The following is a 24,505-nucleotide window of genomic DNA, read 5'->3' as shown; positions in this document are numbered from 1 at the left end:
CATAATTAAAATTTCAGTCAATAGCTTCTGTTGGTAACAACATATCTTGACCTAAGAAATCCTTTTAATCCATATTATGACCAGCTCTGATGATATCGCTACAAAAACTTTTGTTCAAATTGTACTGACAGTCCTCTTTGTAAAGTTGATATTCTCTGTTTTAATTCAATCCAGTCATAAACTACTCTAATCTGTGGCTACAAGAAGTCTCACCAGAGTATTTCTAGAATTTTAGATATGTTTTTTGTTGTTTACCCTCAAAATTAGGTTTAAGGCTTCAACTATTATTCAAACTGGATTTATTATACTTTTACTGACTGTTTTTTGTATGACAATTTTTAAGCTTTGTTCCTATTGCCGGTCTAATCTTTGTAAATCCAACTCTTCCAACAGGATATTAGTTCAATACCTCTAGATGATTGCTGATGCCTGCCTATGGACAGATAAAATGGAATTTGATGCTGGACTCCAGCCAAATCTGCCCTGAGAATATTTTTCCTTTTGGCCCATTGGTTACTTAAATGTGGCCTGAGTCTCTGAATACCCCAAACTTTCCCCAGACATGGGGCAGAGACAAGTGGTACAGGTTCATCCTGGCACCAAGGGACAATTAAGCCAAACTGCAAAATGACTGATTAGTGATGCTTTCAGATAAGGATGTTGATCAAAAGAGGGGAAATGTGAAAGCTGACAGTCTGAATTGGGTCATTCTTGCCATACTGAAGTAAAACGAAGTCTAGAAAAGCCAGGGAGAGAAAACACGGCACAAAACCGGGTTCCAAGAATGTAATTCTCTGCACATAATTGACTGCTGGAATTGCTTGTTGTAACCTGACACCAGTTTTATCTATAGCTTCTGTGATGACCCGCTGCAACTCTAGGACTAATTTTGTTCACCTCTGCAACTCACTAATTGAAGCTTGCCAGCTCCCCAAACCTTCACTAGTGCCAATAAACTTTCTCAAAGAACAATATATTAAATTTCTCCTTTTTGAATAAATCCTTTAATCTTGTCTTTGTTCTTTGGACATATCAAATACCACCCTGTCTGCATGTATGCCATGAAATGCAATTCTTTTTTCTCAAACAAAACATGACATTTATAAATTTATCTTTATGTTTTTATTTTTACTTCAAATGCATGTCATGCTTGCCATCATTTTTATAAAGGGGTAAAGAAAAAAAGAAATTTAGTGTCTAATAATATGCTATGCTAAAAATAAATAATTGTTATACTGTTGCTCCAGTGCTTAAAAGCATGGTCATATTTTGTTGTTTTATATTTAACAGTTGTGAATTAAATGATTTAGCTTTGTCAAAGAAAGAATTTTTTTTTCTGAGAAATAAGAGGTGCTAAACATTGTTTAACACTGCCAAAGGGTCATAGTAAGCATGAAAACCATCCCCTGAATTTGGCAACAAATATGTTATTGGTCACCTTCACGGGAGAGGATTTAGAAGAAAAGATTACCAAGCAGTAATTCTCCAAAAATACTGAGCTTTAATTTAACTTATCTTTTCATTATTCCCACAAAATTCTGGGGAAACTTTTTCTTCCTCTTAATTAAAAAAATTTCCTCCACCTAGAGTATGTATTCCAACACTTCTTATATCTGGGACAGTTCTTTCTTAATTCATGTCTCTCTGTTGGTTTCTTGCTCGTCCTGTTCATGGACTACTTCATCCTATCATAAACATGAAGACAGTAAAAAACATTTCTTTGATTCTGCATACAAGAATATCACTTTTGGCCTCCCTTTCGCAACATCTTCACAAAAATAGCTTATGCATTTTCTTCACTTATGATTGATACCTTATCTTCTTAATTCCTATAAACTAATTTCTGCTTCCACCACTCTACTAAAAACACTCTTCAAATGTTCACAGGATGGCAGGATTTTTTGTCATATGTAGTGACTTTGTCTCACTCGTCATACCCTCATGACCTTTCTGAGACATTGATACTGGCCCCGGACATTCTCACATTTTCCTGAAAGTGTCTCTACTTTGAGAGGCTGGCACACTGCATTGTCTGATGTTTCTGGTATACTTTACTTCTCTTCACTAGTTCTTTTGATTTTTTAAGTTGTTCTCAGTTCTTTCCTTTTTTCTTATACTCAATTTAAAAAAGAATTTCAGCTTTTATTTTAGGTTTAAAGGGTACATGTGCAGGGTTATTACCTGGGTATATCGTGTGATACTGAGGTTTGGGGAACCAATGATCCCATCACCGAGATAGTGAGCACAGCACCCAATGGTCAGTTTTTCAATCCTTTATTCCCTCTCTCTCTCCCCTCTCTAGTAGTCCCAACTGTCTATTTCCGCCATCTTTAAGTCCATGAGTATCTGTTTTGCTCCCACTTATAACTGAGAACTTGCATATTTGCTTTTCTGTTCCTGCACTGATTCACTTAGCTGCATCGATGTTGCTATAAAGACATGATTTTATTCATTGTTTGGCTGCATAGTATTTCATCATGTAGATGTACCACGTTTTCTTCATCCAATCCAACATGGGCGGGCACCTAGATTGATTCCATGTCTTTGCTATTGTGAAGAGTGCTGTAATGAACATATGAGTGCATGTGTTTTTTTGGTAAAATGATTTGTTTTCTTTTGGATAAATACCCAGTAATGCAATTGCTGGGTTGAACAGTAGTTCTGTTTCAAGTTCTTTGAGAAATCTCTAAACTACTTTCCACCGTGGCTGAGTTAATTTACATTCCCATCAACAATGTATAAGTATTTCTTTTTCTCAGCTTCGAAGAACCCTTTCTTTCCTTTGTTTTCTACTCTAAACCTCTCCACCTCATGAATACAAAATGTTCCCAACCTACAAGTGTCTATAGAATATCTCTGTGTAGACACTCCATAAGCATCCACCCCGCTTGAATTCCCTTTGCAACTTCTAGTTAATTACCTTCTCCATCCTCTCATGCTTCCGACTTTGTAGTTATACAGAACTAATGTCATCAACATCTATTATTTTCCTGTGAAACAGTTTGATGATTACAAAAGTCATTATAACACAGTACAGAGAGCATGATCGCCGTTTTAAAGCATATGTACTCACAGGCTTCAAGGAATATGTAACAAAATGTCATTAGTAGTTTTCAACAGGTTTCAAAGTTGAGTGATTTTTTTAAAACTTAAAAAATAATTTACTAAATATTAGTCATGGCTCTAAATAATTTTGAAAGTAATCAACGTTAATTAATTTAATGTAAATATCGCAAGGTCATTGCTTTCTCTTTATGCCACCTTTATGCTGCTCCTACTTTTATTTTATAATACCTAGATTGTTATAAAAGGATTCTGGTGCAAACTCCTGATTTTTTTCTTAGAATTTCACTCTTCATGTCAATATAAGACTAACAATTCTACCTTCTTCTCAATTATGGCCTCAAGAATTAAAATGTCACTTTAGTCTTCTAAGCCCCCACTCCTATATTTAAAGAGCTACCTTCATATGGCTATATCCTACTACTGCAGCTTTGCCATCTTCTGCTAGCCATGTGACCCCTGGAATTTCCTAAGTCCTCTCCTCACCAGTGCTGTGCTTACTCCTGTCTCTGGCCTAGCACTCAGATATAGCTATCACACTGAAACTGAACCAAGTAGAAAGCATCACTTCTGTTTCATGCATCAAACCTGTGAGATGGGTATGATGAGCTTCACTCAACAGATAAGCAAATTAATGTTCGGAAACATTAAGTAATTTAAGTAAAGTTACACCCCTAAACAAGGGGCAAAGGGACTCAAATACATGGATCTTTAGTATAAGGCCAACACTATTTCCATCATACTTTATAGTAATCTCCTTGTCTCAGCTGCTCTTATGCAGTTGACTCTTGAATAACACAGATTTGAACTGGGCAGGTTCACTTATAAATAGATTTTTATTTCAATAAATACATCAGGAATTTTGGGGGAGGTGTGCAACAATTTGAAAAAACACACATGAACTGCATTGTGTAAAAATATCAAAAAAATAAAGAGGTATGTCATAACTGCATAAAATATATGCTGGTACTAGTCTGTTTTGTCATGTTACCATAAAATACACAAATATGCAAATCAATTATAAAAAGATAATATTTATCTAAACTTCTACTATAAACATTCACATCATACAAGGTAAAGACAAGAGAAACGTAAGCAAATATAAAGATTCAGTATTAAATGATAACTGTATAAAATTAACTGTAGTACATACTGTACTACTATAGTGATTTTGTAGCCTTTCTTGCTACTATTGTGATGACATAAAGTTTTGTGAGAACCTGCTACTTGCTGGAGAGGTGATGTGGTCATTTTAAGGGAGGATGGTACTCTGGTTTTTTGAGTTTTTAGCATTCTTGCACTGATTCTTTCTCATCTTTGTGGGCTTATCCAACTTCAATCTTTGAGGTTGCTGCCCTTTGAATGGAGATTTTTGTTTGTTTGTTTGTGTTTTTCTTTAAACAGTCTGGCCTCCCTTCCATAGGGCTTCTGTGTTTTCTCGGTGTCTGCTCCAATCCCTAGTCATGTCAGATTTTCCAGTGCCTTAAGGTATCACCAGTGAAGGCTGCAAAACAGCAAAGATGGCAGACTGTCCCTTCCTCTGCGAGCTGTGTCCAAGAGTGGTATCGACCTGGTGCTGGCCCCAACACACCTGTAGGAGGCGGCTTTAGGCCCCGGTTGGGAGGTCTCGCCCAATCAGGAGGAACAGGATGGGGGACCTGCTTAATGAAGCAGTGTAGCTACACTTTTGTAGAGCAGCTGTGCCATGCTGGAGTACCACTTCTGCCCAGGTTGGCTTGGGCTCTCCAAAGCCTACAGGCTGACACAGCTGAGTCACCCAAACAGCAAATATAGCAGCTTGCCTTTCCCCCTGGGAATTCCATCCCAGATATTTTTATTCCCATTAAACTACCATTGACATTCTTCACAGAATTAGAAAAACTATTTTAAAATTCGTATGGAACCAAAAAAGAGTCTAAATAGCCAAGGCAATCCTAAGCAAAAAGAACAAAGCTGGAGGCATGTTACCTGACTTCAAACTATGCTCTAGGGCTACAGTAACCAAAACAACATGGTACAAAAATAGACACATAGACCAAAAGAACAGAATAGAGAACCCAGAAATAAGACCACACACTTACAACTATCTGATCTTTGACAAAACTGAGAGGATTCTTTATTCAATAAATGATGTTAGGATAACTGGTTAGCCATATGCAGAAAATTGAAACTGGACCCATATATATATAAAAATTAACTCAAGATAGATTAAATACTTAAATGTAAAACTTAAAAATATAAAAAGCCTGGAAAAAGACCGAGACAATGCAGTTCAGGACATAGACACTGGCAAAGATTTTATAAGGATGACGCCAAAAGCGATTGCAACAAAAGCAAAAATTGACAAATGGGATTAAACCAAAGAGCTTCTGTATGGCAAAAGAAACTACTAACAGAGTAAACAGACAACCTACAGAATGGAAGAAAATTTTTGCAAACTATGTGTCCGACACAGGACTAATCTGTAAGGAACTTAAACAAATTTACAAGAAAAAAAAACCTCATTAAAAAGTGGGCAAAGGAAATGAACACTTTTCAAAAGCAGACATACATGCAGCCAACAAGTGTATGAAAAAGGCTTAATATTACCGATTATTAGAGAAATGCAAATCAAAACCACAGTGAAGTATCATCTCACATCGGCCAGAATGGCTACCATTAAAGTAAAAAAATAACAGTTGCTGGTGAGGTTGTAGAGAAAAAGGAACACGTACACACTGTTGGTGAAAGTGTAAATTAGTTCAACCATTGTGGAAAACAGTGTGGCAATTCATCAGTGACCAATGTGGTGTACCATTTAACACAGCAATCCCATTGCTGGGTGTCTACCAAAGGAATATAAATCCTTTTATTATAAAGACACATGCACACATATGTTCATTGCATCACTATCAACAATAGCAAAAACATAGAATCAATCCAAATGCCATCAATGATAGAATGGATAAATAAAATGTGGTACATATACACCATGGAATACTATGCAGCCATGAAAAAGAACAAGATCATGTCCTTTGCAGTGACATGAATGAAGCTGGGGACCATTACCCTTAGGAAACTAGTGCAAGAACAGAAAGCCAAATTCCACATGTTCTTACTTATAAGTGGCAGCTAGATGATGGGAACTTATGAACACATAAAGTGGAACAGCACACACTGGGGCCAATTGGAGGGTGGAGGGTAGGAGGAAGGAAAGGATCAGAAAAAATAACTAATGGATACTAGGCTTAACACCTGGGTGATAAAATAATTGGTACAACAAACCCCCATTGAGGGACTGTGTTCTCTTTCAGGGTCCATGAGTGGTCATAGTTTTAAGGGCAATAATTCCCCAGTGCTATGCCCCCCTCCCATCTCTCTCCATCTGGGAGATTTAACGGTTTATGTTTGAATTTCACAGGAGCATGAAGAAACTAAAAGTCAATCATTCCAGTGGAAGTTCTAAGGAACTCCTTTCATTGGCCAGAGGAACTTGGGAAGGTGGGAATTTCTTCCAGGATAAATTTCCCTGCTCCTTCACCCACACCGAATTTCCAGCTTTCTGGAATCCCCTCCCACATGGTGGGAACTCCCTTTCCCCTCTCGATTTCCCCTCTGGAATCCCCTTCCACACTCTTCTTGGAAATCTTTCTCTTCTTCTCCTTTCCTTCTGTTTCTCTAACTAAATAAAATCACCTTTCTGCAACACTTCTTGGGTCCAATATTTACTTTTACAAGCATACAGCACACCTGCAGCTGTCCCACCACTTATTCCTTAAGAGATTGGAGGCCAAGAACCCACAGCATTCTTTTAGGGGAGCATTGCCTCACCAGCACCCAAGAAAAAGACCCGGTTACACCATGACACACCTTTGCCTACATAACAAACCTGCACATCCTGCACATGTACCCCTGAACTTAAAATAAAATTTAAGTAATAATAACATAGACATAAATACTTAATGTAAACTAATAGAAAATTATTAGTGCATATCTCACTTTTTCTATTTCATCAGTAAAATAAAGCATAAAATACAATGTTATGTAAGTAGAAAAGGGCAACTAATGCACCTTTTATCTGATTAGTGAGCTTTCACTACTCCAGTAAATGTGCTAACAATAATAAGGCATTTTTTTGTATGCAGTTTTTCCTTTCTGCAGGTATATCTAAAGTTCACTTGTAACTTTTGATGTAAATACTCAACATATCATTTTCTCTCTATTATGCTGTTTTTCTGCAGTTTAAAATTGTTCAACTTTTCATTGATCTTCCAAAGAATGCATGTTTTAAAATCATATAAAATTACTTGAAATGGGCAGGCTCATTCACCTAAAAATAAGAAAATAACTTAAACAATTTATTCTGATGTGATAGTAGTACTCTTAAGAGAAGTGACTTTAATATTTAAAATATACATTAAAGGGTTAATGAAAATAATTGCTTAAATATAGATTAATATTTGTACAAATGAGTATATGCAAATATTTTTAGACTAACAATATGAATGTCTGCTTTTATGTGGTATCACTTCTGCTATACAGAGAAATATATGTATGTACATTATATATATATATATATATATAAAACTTTCTTTTACATAGATAAGACATAAAAACATAAATTTCCTTATGTAGATATAAAATACGTGAATTAGGATTAGCCATAGATAGACTGTAATTGAAATTTTCCTTAATATTTATTGTCTTTCTTTTCGACATTTTCCCCTATTTTATAATATTTAACCACTCAACTTTCATCACTTGCCTTGAGTGCCCAGCTAACCTCTTGATTTCTTCCCTTGCAAAACCTGCTTTCAGAACGTCTATTTTAAAAGTATTTCAATTTTCAAATTAGTGACCAATAGGGCGATAGATTACTTCTCCATACAATATTTGCATATTTAATAGTGGGAAAGAAAAGTGTGGAGTCTGTTAGGTTGAACCACGTGGAACTCCTTTTCTGGAGATCAAAAATGGTTGAAAGTAGATAAATGTAAGTTTATAAAACTCATTCCATGATAATACTAAGTTTTAGGCATTTGTTACACTCTGTCCAGAGCTTCTGACATTTAAGTTACCCTCTGAGCATTTCATATGCCCACAGTGTTCAATTGCCCAGTAAATAAACAAAGAGCAGTATGTGCTAATGGTTCTAGTGCTTTGATAAAGTTACCCAAAATCTGCTATCAGAAAGCAAGGAATTTTTGATAACTTTAGCATACATTTAATTTTATTGCTTATTACTTATAAAATATATGGCAGGTAGCATCAGTATTTTTTAAATGTTTTGGATGTCTAAAGGTTTTATCCAGCTGTGATTTTAAAACTGTAAAACTAGTTTCGTTCCAACTTAACAGAACATCTCCTTGTATGTAAATCTTACAAAACATCCCTTACCTGCTTTGGACATCTTTTCATCTTTTTTAGTTTCAGGTTCTGTGGTAAAACATACACATAAACAAGTACAAACAAAATGGAAAAATATTAAGATTTGAAAAATAGTACAATGTGGATTAATAAGTTGGCTTTACTAATTTTACTTGTCTGTTCTCAATTTTAATTATAGTTACATACTGTTATCAAACTATTAATGGAATATGTATCTTTAGTAAATTAACTAAAGTAATGTAAGCAAAAATGCTTTAATTTTAAAATCCAGTTTGCAAAAAGTTTCATGCTAATCAAGTAATTTGGCTCTGGTCTTTAATAAAAACCAGGTTTATAATTTATGAGTTATCTAAATATTATAAATTAAAAAAATTAATAAAAATTGTTCAGAAGAAAAATGTTAAAAATTTTCCTAATCTGACCAATTTAAGCAATTTTCTGTTTTTGACTACCAGAAATTTAATTCATGGGGCTCCACCTGGTGGTTAATTTAATAATTTCAAAATTATATAATTATTGTTCTGTATTTCTATAATTATTAATTTTATAAGCTGAATTAATTTTACTTAAATTTAATATATAAACAATCAGTGAAATAAAGTATCTTGTTCTCTTATTGCCCTGGGACAATGTCTTTTGTCTAGAAATTCTGCATTCTAAAAATACCAGTATAGAATAAATTCACAGCTTTTTTAAACTATTCAAATAATATTTACAGCACCACCCTAACAAATAAGATAGTTGACTATATTTTTATGTGGCCAGTCTATACTTTTATTTAACCAAGTTTGCCTAGGCTTTATAGTTCCCTACTCTTGGCATAGAATTTTCCTGTGATTAACGGAACAGTTCTGGTACATGATAGTTTTCCCCCCTTCAAACAGCAGAAGAAAAGCTGAGCTCATAGTTGGAATATCTACTGAGCATAAATTATGTATAAGGGATAATGCTACTATCTTTATTTGGGTTTTAGCCTAGCAGTGTCTCATTTTCTGTAGTTATAATGTAAAACACGAATTCAACTGCAGAATTTTGTATAATAAAGAATGTCATAGCCGTTTACATCCTACTTCCTGTAAAAAGTAGTATCAGCGCTATTCATGCCCTCTGACACTCTTTGGCACATATTTTCTCCCTTTTTGACCCATTCGCTTAACTTGGTAGATGTACCCTATTTTAACGTTTTCTGTGAGCCACAGTATTTTAGGAACTTTTGTTATTGTCTGTAACCACTCTTTAGATTTCAAGCTCCATTAAGGCAAGAACTGTGCTTTGTTTATAACTCAAATATCAGCACCGGATGAAATACCTGATATGGGGCATATGATCAATAAATGTTGTTGAAGGAATGGATGAGTGAAATAAATGGAGTATATAGAAAGACCAAAGGCTCCCTCTTGTGTATCTATAATCCTAAAAGAAATTGATTCATCTTATGCCTCTAGAACTAGAGATAAAAATTCATTGTCATATGGCTGTTGCATTTATATTTTGTTTTAGAATCTTTTAAAAAATATATAAGTGATATATTTATGTGTCCAATGATAGCAAATATGGCCTCCAATAATTGAATGATACCTTCAATTAACAATTGAATGATACCTTCAATTATTGGGTTTCCTGATGCTATGTTTTGTTCCAACCAGTTTAGTCTAAAGTTCATTCTTATGTAATTACTTAGTCTAAATAACACAATTCTTTTTGGTGGTGAGTTCTGATGAGTTTTTGGCTTCATTAGAAAGGAAACAACATTTTTTCTCTAATAATTTTGTCTTTATTGAGTCTATGCTAGATCAACAGTATAGTTTAAACTTTCAAGCAAATTAGCACAATTCTAGTAATGAGAATTATTTTTTCTGGAGTACTTATTATGGCTCAAGTGCTGGTCAATTGCTAACTTGCATTATTCCATTATTCTACGAAGTACATGCTGTTTTAATCCTCATTTGGTAGATGAAGTGACTGAAGCTTACAGAAATTAGTTTGCAGAAGCTCATCCATCTGCCAGGTGGCAGAACTAAGATTCCATTTTCCCAGCCTATTCCCCTTCACGTGGGGTCATATCCCAAGGTCTAGATAGTATGATCTTGGTCACCTTCTTGGTTTTGTTTTTGAAGTGTGGCCGATTTGAATATTGAATTTCTTAGAAACAAATCCCCAGAAATTTAAATCTTTTCTTCCTATGACACATTAGCATTTTGCTCATCAAGACTAGGTATCTATTTTAAACATCCTTGCTTCCCACCCAACACACAGTTCTCACCCTGTCAATCACATTGTTACTATAATCTTGAAATGAAATCTTCTCAGCCTTAATATTTGTCAAACGATCATTTGGAAAAAAAAATAAAACTTGTGGAGAATATTTTTATCAGTTATGGGTACAATACAACCAGAACCAACTTCTAGCCTGTACACAGAACTTTATAAGCACCTTTATGAACATGTACTATCTAACGTGTGGCTGTGAACCCTCTTACTAGAACTACTGGCTTTTTAGTGTTATGTGAACAGTAATGCTAAAGATGACCTCAGGACAAGTTCTTCTGGTGTATGAAGAGTAGGTTTTTAGGTTGTATAATCTGGCTTTAAAAGCAAGCCCATTTCCTAAGTTTTGTGAACTTGGGCATTATTTAAAACCTGAAGTCTTTATTCTGTCATTGCTTAAATGGAGAAAATAATGCTATAAAATTGATGTGAGAGTTAGCAGTGATATACATAAAGAGTTTAGCTATTTTTAAATTATGCTCATAAACTCAAATTGCATGATCTTTCAAAGTAATTTTCTTTTTTTTTTTAAACAGAATTGGGATTTTACCCTTGAATATTCAAGGCAGGAATTGATATGTAAGAAATTGGCAACAGATTTTCTAAGTTGAGCAGCTCTTTTATTAGGCTACTTGGTTTTTAAGAACTCAGTGCCCTCATTTTGTAGATGGCATTTCTACTGACAATAAAGTGTTTATGTTTTGAGCCATATGAGACTGCAGTTTCTAACTAGGATTTGTTTCAAGTCATATGAAAACTACTATATATATATTTACATATGTGTGGATATATATATAAACTTTCTCCATATATAAAGTTTAATAAAAAGTTATAATGAAATGCTTCAGGACACAAAGGACAGTTGTTAATAGGGGCCATTGGGACTGGGATATCAGAGAGATGGAAGGTGGGTATTTATTTTTCATTCCGTTTTTACTGTTTAATTTTTTCTACCACTACCTATTGTTGTATAATAAAATATCTAATTTCTATAAACATTTACCACTGGAGCCCTTCGTTTTGGGTTACACATACAGGCACTGCAAAAATATGGGACCAAGAAGTCGCCATGCTCTTGTTGAGGCAAACAGCCTGCCATTTCCTGTGCAGCACTGACTTTTTCAGGCTGTTGATTTCATTTGTGAAATGTAAATAGCTGATGGGCCTGGGGAAGGGAGCTTCATTAATGATTTTTCAATGTCATCAACATGTTTGCAAGTGGAACAAGCAGACCAAAATTTCAGCATGCCAGTGCTTAAGTCAGAAGGACAAACCCTGTTTAGGAGTCTGCTTTGTCTTCATAAAAGGAAAAGAAAGAAATTTATTCAATATATAAATCCCAAGAATCTGCATTCTTTTCAGAATGCCTCTATTTTAAATACTTTGAAGAGAAAAATCTAAATATTAATTTTTTCTCACTTTATTTTGTATCACAGTTGCTTCTTTAGCACATAGATATCTTACATGTGCAATAAAATAATAATAATTATTATTTTGCAACCAACCAATGACACTTTGCATTTGCCATACGGTAGTCTCTCTCTAAGTTAAGTATATTATATATGTTATCTATATATATTATATATGATATCTATCTATATATATAGATAGATATTATATATCTATCTATATAATATAGATAGATAACATATATAATATAGATAACATATATCTATAATTATATAGATATATACAATATATAATATGTAGATAACATATATAATATACTTAACTTGTTATCTATATTATATATAGATTATAACATATATAATATACTTAATATAATATATGTTATATATATATTTTATTTATATAATATTAAATATTCATTTGTTTATTAGCTCTCTAACCCTAATAGCATATAAACTTCATGAGTCCTGGGTTGAATTTTTATTTTTCCTAATACATGGGAGTGCTTAGGCTGTTCTTTGCACAGAAGAGAGATCAGCAAATATTTGTTTAAAAAAGGACAAATTACATAATCCTTACACACCACGCCTATGTGGTAAATGTTATTGTTAGACTTAATTTACAGATAACAATACTGAGACTTAATAGTACGTTTATATACTCCCAAGTAAATGACAAAACTGGGATTCGAATTCTGTTTTTTTCTCCCAATTTCAAGGTTTTAAGCACTTAAACACACTTCTGTAACTACAGTTGCTACAGATAGAATTAAAAGCTGTTAAGCATTTAATACATAAAAACTATATAGCACATCACATTCTACATCTTATAAGTAGTCTATCTGTATTATCTATGTTGTATTATCTACTCAAGCTACTAATAGTAGCTTGAGTAGATAATTAATATTATAATTAAAGTTAATTAATATTATAATTAACATACACAATATAGTCACAGAGGTTTCTATTTTTCCAAGCCAGCCTTTAAATCATGAATCAAATTATGCAGTTTTCTACATTGAGCTGGTAAAACTAAGCAGTCTGAGCATTAATAGAAAATGAGTAACCATCTCATATACTCCTGGAGTAGTATTCAATATTTAATGACATGGGAAGATGTTATATTTAAAAGCAAGTCACAAAACTTACTCCTGTAAAATATGTAAAGGAACATTAGCAGTGTTATCACTGGTCAACCATAGGTGAGTTTTAGTATGAGGGGGTCTGGAAAACATGGTGGCAATGGACGTAGGTCTAAAATCAGGCTGCCAGACACTAGTTCTGGATCCGCATCAGGCAACTGTGTGACCTGGGCAAGTAACTCTCAGTGCTTCAATTTTCACGTTAATGAAAACAGGATTGCTGTGAAAATTAAACATGAAGCACTTAGAATGGTGCCAGGTACAAAGCAAACGGTGGATGTCAGTCATTTCATTGATATTTTAAACTACTTTTCTCACACTTTTCTAACACAATTTTAAATACAATGTGTATTTTAAAATAAAAACATTTTATTTGTTATAAGCAACATTCATAAATTTATTCCAAACCCATGGCTTGTCCATCGTTTGGACTTTTTAAATTCAGAATTTCTTGAATATTTGGACTTGGATGAAAGCCTGCTACTACTACTGCTACTTGCTATTACTACTACACACACACAGACACACAGTTTCACAACTTTATTGTGGTCCTAACTATATTATCTTAGAGCAAATGGGATGCAGTGTGTGTGCATGCACACACACAAACACACACACTCTCACACTTCCACATTCTGTTTTCTGTATGAGAAATTATTGCATGGAACATAGCAATATTGTCACTTTAAATAGCTTGACTTCAATATTTCAGATATTGGATAAGCCTTGCTAAATAAGTCTTAAGAGGAATGCTTATTTTGCAAAGATTCAGTCTGCTATACTAGGTGGTATTTGATTTCTTCTGCTGCAGACACATTGCTTTGTGGTCCAGATAAATATAACTGTTGAAAAAGATAAGATCTGACTGCCTTTGAGTTTGATTTTGAACTTCTTCATTTCATAGATTGTCAAAAGAAGAAAATGTTCTAACTTTGGGTGAAGTCACATGGCAAACCAACACCTGACATCTGCGACTACATAGCTTTTCATCTTATATGGCTGTATATTTCTTTACTTCAATATTCTTCTAACTGTTTAACATTTTCCTTTCTCTTATTTAGCCATGTCCATATGGTCTTGACACTTTGCATTCTCTATGCTCCCATTTTCCCTGATTATTTTTCTAAATTAGTATCATCTTTGCTCATGAATTGAGGAATCCTTCCATGCATAATAAAGCAGCAAGGTGATGATATTCTTAAGTGATAGTTCAACCTCATCCTGGTCAAAGAGTTGCAGAGATAATTTTTGCCACTGCAGTTGAAGAAAAACAAACAGGCAAAAGCTAACCAATCAAACTGTTCCTCAGTTTGAAATTAATTTCCTTTATTAACCAAATGATCTAATGTGTGGTCTCTGAAACTCTCCAAATTCTCATGTTTTTTACCTTTTGAAATAGGAATATTATAATTATACCAGGAATTTGTGGCTAGTCTGAATAATTTAACAAATATTTCCTGAACATTCAAGTACTAATATTGAAATAATAGATATCCACTGATTGGATTAAAATTTGGTCTGCCTTATTGAAGGGAGCATTGGCAAACACTTTGCTCTTCCTCTGTCCCAGCTCTTATCACTGTCTTGTGACATCTTTGAGGACAGGGAATTTGTCTTTTCATCTTTGAAGCCTCACTGCCTAGAATATCCACAGAACATTATGTGAACACTAAAACATTCTTATGGATACATAACAAAATTTAAATTAAAATACTGCTTCAAAATGACAGGGAAATCAAAATGCTAGCCTCATTTTTAGAGTGTTTAATCCAAAAATATGAAGCAGAATCCCTGTCTCACTATCTAAAACCCTTTTATGTGTGGAAAAGCACATTAGAACTGATTCACCAGACATTAATCCCTGGTGCACATTATCTTCAGATATTTATAGTTAATTTGTCTCAGTCTGGTAAAACTATTCAGAGTGGCTACATGAACTAATTTGTTTATCGCTAGTTATTTCAGGAAGCTAGAGCCTCAAACTACTGACATCAGGGCTTTTTCCATAACACATAGGCACACACACAAGTACAACTCTACACACACATGTTCTCTGTCTTTCTGTATCTGTTTCTGTCTCTCTCACACACCTCTCAGATCCTTTAAGTCAACAATGGAAGCAAAACAAAAACAATTACGCTTGATAAGTTTCTGTAGCTATAGTTCTAAACTGGCTCCAGCTTGTAATGCAGGCGCTTAGTTCATGACTCAATGCTTTATGCCTAAGTCCTGATTCTGCAATTCTTCCTTGGCAAAATTCCCATAGGAGTTTGATGCTCACAGAAAAGCTTTGCTGAGTGGACATTAAAAACATAAAATGGGCCATAGGGCATTCTCTCTTTGCAGCACAGAATAAACGCATACATTGTCCCTGCCTTATTCTGTCATCATCTCATTTTCATGGTCTTTTGTCCTTTGTATATGCTAAATGCAATGTACCACACTTCTGATAGTGTCATTCTGCTTTTATCTGTTCTTTCTTTTATGCTTACTTATATGTGCTTCATTACTCTTTTCTTTCCTAAAGCTTCCCAATGTGAAGAGTGTGCATTTAAATGGGCAAGATATAATTGGAGGTGGCTGCACACATTTGTAGGTCCTGCAAAAAATAGTCAGAACCAAGCCCTGTGATGTTATTTGAAGATGGCAGACAGCTGGTTGGAAATATTTCAGGTAATGAGCCTGCTGACTTTAAACTACTCAATGAGTTCAGGAAGTTCTGCAAAAGCCGCTTATCAAGGTAAATAAGCAGGCATTCCTTGGTTTTCCTTTATTGAGGGGAAGTTACTAGACTCTTGCTTGTTTTTCTGGGTACCAGTATTGATTTTCTTTTTGAAGTGAGAATAATCAACTAAGTAGATAAAAAGTCATAGGTTTAGTATGAGTCATCTTGTATTTTGTTCAAAAGTGTAAAAATAATAGATGATCTCACAGTAGAAATAATATATTTTTTAAGATGTTAATGGACAGAAAGGTACATGCTTACAATTCCAGGTATCCAGGAGGCTGAAGCAGGAGGATCTCCTGAGCCCAAGAGTTTGAGGCCAGCCTGGGCCACATAGCAAGACCTCATTTCTTAAAAAAATAAAAAAATAAAAAATAAAAAAAAAAAAAAGAAAGAAAGAAAATGATTTCCCTTCAAGGAGAGAAGGATATTAGAACATATGCATAAAATATGATAAGAGGGCTTACAGTGTGATAGTGACCCATTCTTTCATTCTATTTTGCCGTTTTAATGAGGGCTTACATTTAAAAAATACCAAGGAAGAAATGTTGGAGCACTCCACTTAGACTTGCACATGTATTTCATATACATACAGCTTACATTTAAAAAATACCAAGGAAGAAATGTTGGAGCACTCCACTTAGACTTGCACATGTATTTCATATACATACAGCTGTATACATATTGTTGTTGTACATTAACATTTTGGATGAAGAAAATAAAAATTCAGAGTGCTTGGATGTAATACTTCTGTTAAGCCAATGCTTGCTGAGAAAATCCTGGCCCCCTCAACTACTTTTTAAAATACTGTAATACATAACCTCTTTCCATCCTATCAACTTAGCATTTTGACACGGTGGACAAACAACTGTGTTAGGCTGTAAATTGCTGCTTAAAGTGAAAGTACTACTGTTATGGGTCCAACTTTCACTTTAACAGTTCTTCAGAAAGTGAGTAATCATGGGTTTTAAAGGCATCTTCTAACATTTCATTCTTTAGAATCCTGGCTGGTCATTTTTTTTTTTTTAAATCAACAGATTATCTGTAACCTTCCTCCATTTCTAACAAACATGATAAAATTTGTATAAAGACAAAAATTTTGACTACGTGTTAGGATAACTTTTGCTAATATATACTAGTACTGAAAAAAGAAAAGTAAGGTTATTTTTGGTGGTTATTAAGTCTGATGCTAGGTAGCTAATCCAGCATAAAAATCTTAAATGATCATTTAATCTTTGGGCATCAATTTCTTCACTGTTAACATGATAGTTGTAATATTTCTCCTGAAAAATACTTCAGAGCAGAATTAAATCATGTTAAGAAATTATATTAGAGAATAGGCACCAAAAAAATCAGAAAAAGTACAGAAAAATTAAAATACTAATGTTTATTACTGAACCAAATATTCTAGACCCACTATTAGACTGTGAAAATATTTTACTGCAAGTTCTAATATTTCTTAGAGAATGACAATGACATGAGTGAAGATGACATGAGTGAATTGCAATACTATTGGAAATGTTTTAAAATTTAGTGTGGTGACTAAAGTATATAGATTAATCGAATCTTCTTAGAGTTATCAGTTTCAAAAGAAAAATACATTCTGTTATATCAGTTTAAACAGAATCAGAACACTAAATAACTTTGAAGCTGGAATTTTTGAGATGAACCTTAATCTTTTTATGTTAATCACTGGACACTGGAATATTTGTGATCTCTAGATGTAGCAAGATGAAGACATTGGTTGAGTTTACTATGGCATATGTTGAATTAACTTATTCTGAAAGATGCCTTTTGAGATAAGTCTCTGAGATCAACTGTTTTGATTCTTTTTCATAAAAGCAGACTACACAACACATACTCCTTCAATAAATCATTGAGCTTTCCTCTGCAGGTTTGTATCTGGATAATCAATATTAAAATTGTGCTTATAGAACCAACATTGGACCTTTGCAATGAGACACAAAAACTAGTGACAACTAAACAGGCAAAAATACCAATTTCTGGAAAATAAATGGTAGAGAGAGTGATTACTAGTGTTAGACTTCAAGTTTGTTGGTTGCACTCATGTTAAGAAGAAGGTTTTAGGCTCCTCAATTTTGAGACTTAACTTTATTGTCTTACTAGCTTTACTTAGAACTCTATTCTTCTTACTCTTGGCTCTTTCCATAAGAAATCTCATAATGCATGGTATGCCTACATCTTCAAATTCAGAATACAGACTCACGAGTATATCTCCAACCCAGATCTTTTTTTTTGATACTCACATCCAAATAGCCAGCTTCCAGCTCTACATTTCTACTAGAATGCCCTAAAAATTCTACCCTTAAACTCAGCATGGTGTAAACCAGATTTATGGTCTTATATGCTGAGCCTGTCTTTTTCTAGTATCCCATCTCAATGTCCCATCTCACTTCAGTGTAGCATCTCATTTTGATTGAATCTGGCTTCTAACATGTTGAAGAAATTTTGAAATGTATTTCTACTTTTAAAAATATTAATCAGGTCCATAACATTAAATTCTGAGTATATTAATATTTTTCCTAATATCACCCCAATTTTTATGTACATATACCTATTATTAATGAGTTTATATAAAAGTCCTATAAAAACTTTATGTAGTTTAGATCGATTTCTGCTATTGTTCACTATCATCTATTTGAATCAAACTATGTCATAGAAATAAATTGCTAGCCCATATTACAGATTAACCAAGAAGTACTGATTACAAATATCACCCCATTTTTCAGGGATTATAAATTTATTATTTTGTCATTTGTTCAATTAGCTATTTTTAAAATAAATAGAAACTGGCGAATTTTCAACTTCAGGTGATTGCTTTCCTTTTAAAAATAAAATCTGTAAATTTAAAAAATATCAGCTATTTTTCTTTGCTCATTATATGCATTGCAATATATTTTCTCAATGTGTGGCTAATCTTCTTCTGGATTTACTCTCTTTGTGTCTTAAGAAATCCTAACTTAACTAAAAGCTATATGTATATTCTCCTCTATTTTCCTGAATGTTTGAAGTTTGTCTTCTATCATCAAGTCCTGAAGATGTCTTAAATTTCTTTCTACACAAATATGAGAGTGGAATTTAAAATTTTTCCTATGTGAGAAGCATGTGTGGTTTTCCATTTATTTTCTCAATGATACATCTGTTATCTAATGTACTTTCCTACAGGTAGGACTTCATTTCCGGGCTCACTATTATGTTATCTCAGTGTGCATTCCCACACCTGGGCTATTTTCATATTGTTTTAATTAAAGCACTTGTATAAACAATAACTGTGTTTCGTCAGGCAAGTCCACCTTGTTATTTTTAAAAAATATATATTCTCACTTTTGTCCTTTCAAATTTCAAAGACATTTAAGAAGACTTTTCTCTAAAAATACTGTTGATTTTTTTTACATGAATCTATACATTACTTTAGAGGTAAATGATAACTTCCAGATAGGAAAAGAAAATATTGCTTCACTTATTCAGGCCTTTAAAACTGGATTTCAAAAATATTTTCATTATTTTTTACGTAAAAGTGTCATCAATATTTAGATACTTTTGTTCTTTGTAACAGAGTTTGTTTCCATTGTGAATAGGGTACCCTGAACTAATAAATTTTTGAATTATTCATCACTTATGTTTAGGAATGTTAAACATTAATTTTCATAGGATGATCTTGTATCCAGAAGTTATGCTAATTTCTCTTATTCATACTAATATTTTGTTTGTGGGTAATGCCTATCTTATCCCTGCTGCTTCAGGTCCTAAATGAGGGGCTGAGTTTATTTTCTCCATTTTCCTGGGTCTGCATTTTCTTATTCTGTAGCCCTAGAGAACTATTTACAGCCACCATTTTTTCACTTTTCTTTTCTTGAGTGGGGGCTCCACTTCAGTACCTGGTTAATTGCAGTGAGACTTGCATAAAATCCCTGCTTATTCCAATGAACATTATTGCCTTAATCACATAGAAACACAACTCCAGGTCAGCAATTCTGTTTAAGGATCCAGAGCCCAGCACCCATACAGCTTCATTCTAGCTTACTACCTTGTTTTCGCTCTGTTTTTCAAAACCAGTTAAATGTTTCCCTCTTGATGGCACATGGTTACGTCTTTTTAAATTTATCCATCTATACTTTATCTTTCATTTTAAGTACTGAAGATGACAAAAGCCTTCAAATCTTGAACACATGCTTCCATTTTCCTTGAAAATTAGAGTTAAAAAGCCAGAGTTCTTGTCTGCAATACATGATTACTGAATCAGAATCTCTCTTCATGAGCCCTGAACAACATTTTTATTTTAATTCAGTAGAAGAGTTTAGTGCATAACCAGATATAACAGCATAAATTAGAACATGGTTCTACCTTTACTCAAGAAGAATATGTTGTGACTATTTAAATGCTGTATGATTAATACACAATAGATTAATTTCGCATTTAATTGTGCATGATATTGTCATATTATGTCTGATGCTCCTTTAATGAAACCGTTTAAGGAGCTCTGTAATTACTAAGAAGGGTTAAAACTTTAACTTAAAAAACTTTCTTTTAAAGTTAATTCCTGTTAGTAAAGATTTATTTGAGATGTGACTGTTCCAATATGTGTGAGATGGTACTGATCCCCTTTAATGAAAGACAGCCTAAAGAGACAACACCTCTTACAGGTGAAAGTCAAAGTCACTTTGCATGATATGATCCCACTTTGCTGATAAAATGTTCAAGAGTTGTCATTCACATTCAGCATCACAGGTCTGAGTTTTGGCTGGTTGTTTGCAACAAAAAAGAAGAAGAAATTCAATGCATAAAATTTTAAAGCACCATTAATAGTCTGGCAAATATCTAAGAGAGATCATTGTCACTCTAAATGGGAAAAATAAAAATGACCTATTAAAATCCTGACAGTAATTTAAGGGCTCAATTTCTAAAATAATAATAATAATAATGCAATGAGATTTAAAATAATTATTCTGGCAATTACATTTAATTCACTTTTTGTACAAATCATTGTCTACTCCTAGTCCTCACTAAAAATTAGGAAGAAAATGGTGTAATGAAGTAAAACTTCAGTATTAGTGAGATGAGGTTTTAACTAATATATCTTCTTCAATATGATATATGTTGCCCCTGTGTCCATCGCTAATATCTCTAACAATGAATTGGCTGGTGCTAGATCCAACCACCTAGTGTGGGATTATGGAAAGAACATGTTTGGAAGAGTAGAGGAAGAAGATCCTTGAGTAGATATTTCCAGAAATCAGAAACTAAAATGACTAAAAACTAAACTTTTAAAATAAAAACGTAGACATATATAATATTCCTGTCTGCACATTTAAAAATACTTCCACCTTATACTGGTAAAAGAAATATTGCATCATTGCATGATTAAATTACCTAATGGTATTTAATAATTTCAACTTACATTGTTATGTAATGTCCAAGTCAACCAACAGTAAGATAATGTTAAAGAAACCTAGAATTTATTTAAGATGAATGAACATTTAGATAAGTCCAGGATGTTTTTCTTAACTTTCTCAATTAATATAAACTTTGAATACCGAAATGTAGCACTATATACCTGCCTGTTAGACATTTAAGATAACATATATGAATCCCTTGCAAGACAAAATATACTAATTTGCATATTATGCCAAAGTAACAAAATAGTGTATACCAATAAAGTAACTGCCATAATAGCTGATGAAAACAAAGTTTTAGTTACAATAACATATTTCTAAAACAAGGCATAAGTGCCATGTTAAAATATTAAAAGCCATCTTGCTTTTAATATTTTTTTAATTAGGTATGTATGGAGCTGAGAAAAAAATCATGTGCTTTTACATTTCATTAAATAACAATTACCTTTAATTTAAAATTAATTGCAAAATTAGGAAAGTATGACTTAAGGGTACAGTTTTATACATTGCTACACTCACTAATGGGGGATCTCCATGCATCCTTCGTTTCTCTGACTGATCGTTCTGTCAGCTTTCTTCTCCTGCTGATCTCCATACCACTCCCAACCCCAATCCATGTTTATGTAAGCTCACTAGAAATCCTCTTAGCAATAAATAATCCCAGTAAGATGAAAATTTTACCACTAAGTCCCTCTACTAAGTTTGGTCAATATTTTACACAGATCTTCTCTTCAGAGTAAATGGGGAAACAGCTCTTGTTCTAACATTCACAATAGTAAGTATATTACATGGTTTTTATAATTTCAGTGACTCGTTGATATACACAATGGAAAATTTCTTTTAGTGTTCACTGACACTAAGAAATATTAGACAACTCTGAGCACAATGCCATGCCCACAGAATATACTTGGATTTGTTAGAAATTAAATTTATTACATTGGATTTGGCAAGTTTATTTGTGTTTTAGGGGATGTAATTTGATGTATGGCATGTCAGAATCCATCTGACTTCAAGCCTATCACAATGGAAAGGCTGGAGATGCAACATGGCACATTAGAAAAGGCACAGTGCTCAATTTAGGAGATTGAAGTTCTAATGCTGTCTCCACTGCAAACTATAATAACTTTGAAAAAGCTCTTCACTATTCAGGTTTCATTTGTCTGTTAGACAGGAGGATTGGACTACAGTTTCCAAGTTCCTCCTAGCTATACAATTTCTTTATGATTCTATTATCTGTGAACTTACAGAATCACAAGATTTCACTGAGAAATTTTTACTATTTCCTCTTAAATCTTTGGTTTCCATGGCTATTCCTAAGATTCCCCTTTGGATATCTATAAAATGTAGATTCCACCATTTCACTACAGACCCATGGATCAGAATAGAATCTGACTTTTTAAAGTTTTTACAGTATTTCTGACACAGCTATGCTTTCATTTTTTGTTTCACAGTACAATTTAGAATTCAATGATGAAATACAAATCTTTTTCCTTTTACTTAAAAACATATGAAGGCAAATTAAAGCTATGGCTTTGAAAGCCTGAAAATGAAATGATTTATTACTTTCTTGCAAATAATTGAATATCTAAAGGGTCGGTCAATGTGGCTTCACATTTCATTGTATTATATTACCTTTTTCCTTTAGGGAAGCTGGAATCTTCTCTCCTTTCTCTTTAATAGGTTCTGAAAAAAAAAGTTGGACATTTATTTGAAGCTAAGACAAAGAGATTTTCAGATACCTGTATAATGAAGTCAGTGAGCTATCAGTAAGCTGAAAGTAAGTGGAAATTTTCTAATGCACTTTAAAAATGATTTTACTCATATAGGGACAACAAAACAGTACAGAATACAACAAGCCCTAATCTGATCATTTTTCTTTAGCACAGGCATAATGTTCAACAGGTTATAATCTACTTGTTCATTTAAGAGAACAAGCATTTGGATGGAGAGGACCTTATTTATCTGTAATTTTTAAAAAATCCCATGACTTCAGCATCCAGAAGTATTCAAAAACTGTTTAATCAGCACTAAATCAGTTTATTTCTTTTAGGCCACATTTTTGTGAAAAAAAAATAATAAATTAACAACTTTGCATATATCATGCATGTAGTGGTGTTTTACTCTTCAGAATCAAGTTAACTTCAAGAATGAGATTAAAATAAAATTTGAAAGACAATTTCACCTATGAGACTATTTCATCTATAAACTTTTAAAGCCTTCAAAATGAAGGCCTTGGTTGAAGTAACTCAAATAAAACTTTACTTATTCTACCAGCTTCCATACACATCTTCAATGTGATTCAGACCATATCATGGGCTCCAGACATATATATGGGCAATGTCTTGAACATCATTATATTCAACAGCCTACTAAAATATAAATCATAAACACATTTTATGCTCCCTTTGCAACATTAAAGCTCAATATATATTTTATGAACGAAATAACTTTTAATGCAATTATAAGGGAAATAAAGAGATATGTCATTTCAGCCCTTTTTTCTATTCCCTCCATATGATTTGGGTGAAAATACAGAGAATATGATGGTGGTGCTTGTAAATGGAGATGCCACTCTAGCAATCACTAAGAATTAACTGAGGCCAGATAGTTTGGGATGTATTAAGAATTAATTTTGAGGTTTTATTAAAAGAACTGTATCTTTCAATGCAAAATTTTCTTGTGGGGTAAACTATAGCTTTAGATATCCATTAACATGTAGAATTTTTTTTTTTAAATGGCTTTGGTGGCAAATAAATGTCATGTTGCTATTTACAGTGCTGTGTTTAAATAGGGCTAGTTTTTCTATACTTCAGCATATGAAGATGAAATCAAGAGCCATGAATTGAACAAACACACTGGGAAGCTTCATTAATTCTTTTTCAAGCTGATGGCGGTAATTTACTGTTCTTGCACTTTCTGGCTAAGTCAAAAGAATTAATGTGTTGTGAAATGAGAAGGGGTGATGGAAACAGACTCCCAGCGGGGTGGGAGAGTGCAATGCTTTGAGCCTCAGAATTCAAGATTCAGCATGCTGATCTAAATGGGTGAGTGTGTATGTTTGTGTGAGGTTTTTAGTAGTTATAAAATTCAGGACCTATGGGGAGAGCCCACAGAACT

General features: G+C 33.4%; 1 protein-coding gene across 1 annotated transcript in view; it reads right to left on the bottom strand.

Annotated features, from left to right (window-relative positions):
• The window catches only part of TRDN (triadin), a 377,062-nt gene that overhangs the window by 79,838 nt on the left and 272,719 nt on the right, over positions 1 to 24,505 (bottom strand). The window contains exons 23-24 of the mRNA XM_032274890.1: positions 23,021 to 23,071; positions 8,440 to 8,478 (exon numbers count right to left, since the gene is read on the bottom strand). Of these exons, the coding sequence (XP_032130781.1) occupies positions 8,440 to 8,478; positions 23,021 to 23,071 (90 nt within the window). The remainder of the gene's footprint in view (positions 1 to 8,439; positions 8,479 to 23,020; positions 23,072 to 24,505) is intronic.

The sequence above is a fragment of the Sapajus apella genome, unplaced genomic scaffold, assembly GCF_009761245.1.
Source record: "Sapajus apella isolate SASKATOON/1434 unplaced genomic scaffold, GSC_monkey_1.0 scaffold6, whole genome shotgun sequence".
NCBI classification, from domain to species: domain Eukaryota; kingdom Metazoa; phylum Chordata; class Mammalia; order Primates; family Cebidae; genus Sapajus; species Sapajus apella.
This window is presented reverse-complemented; position numbering and strand designations above follow the sequence as displayed.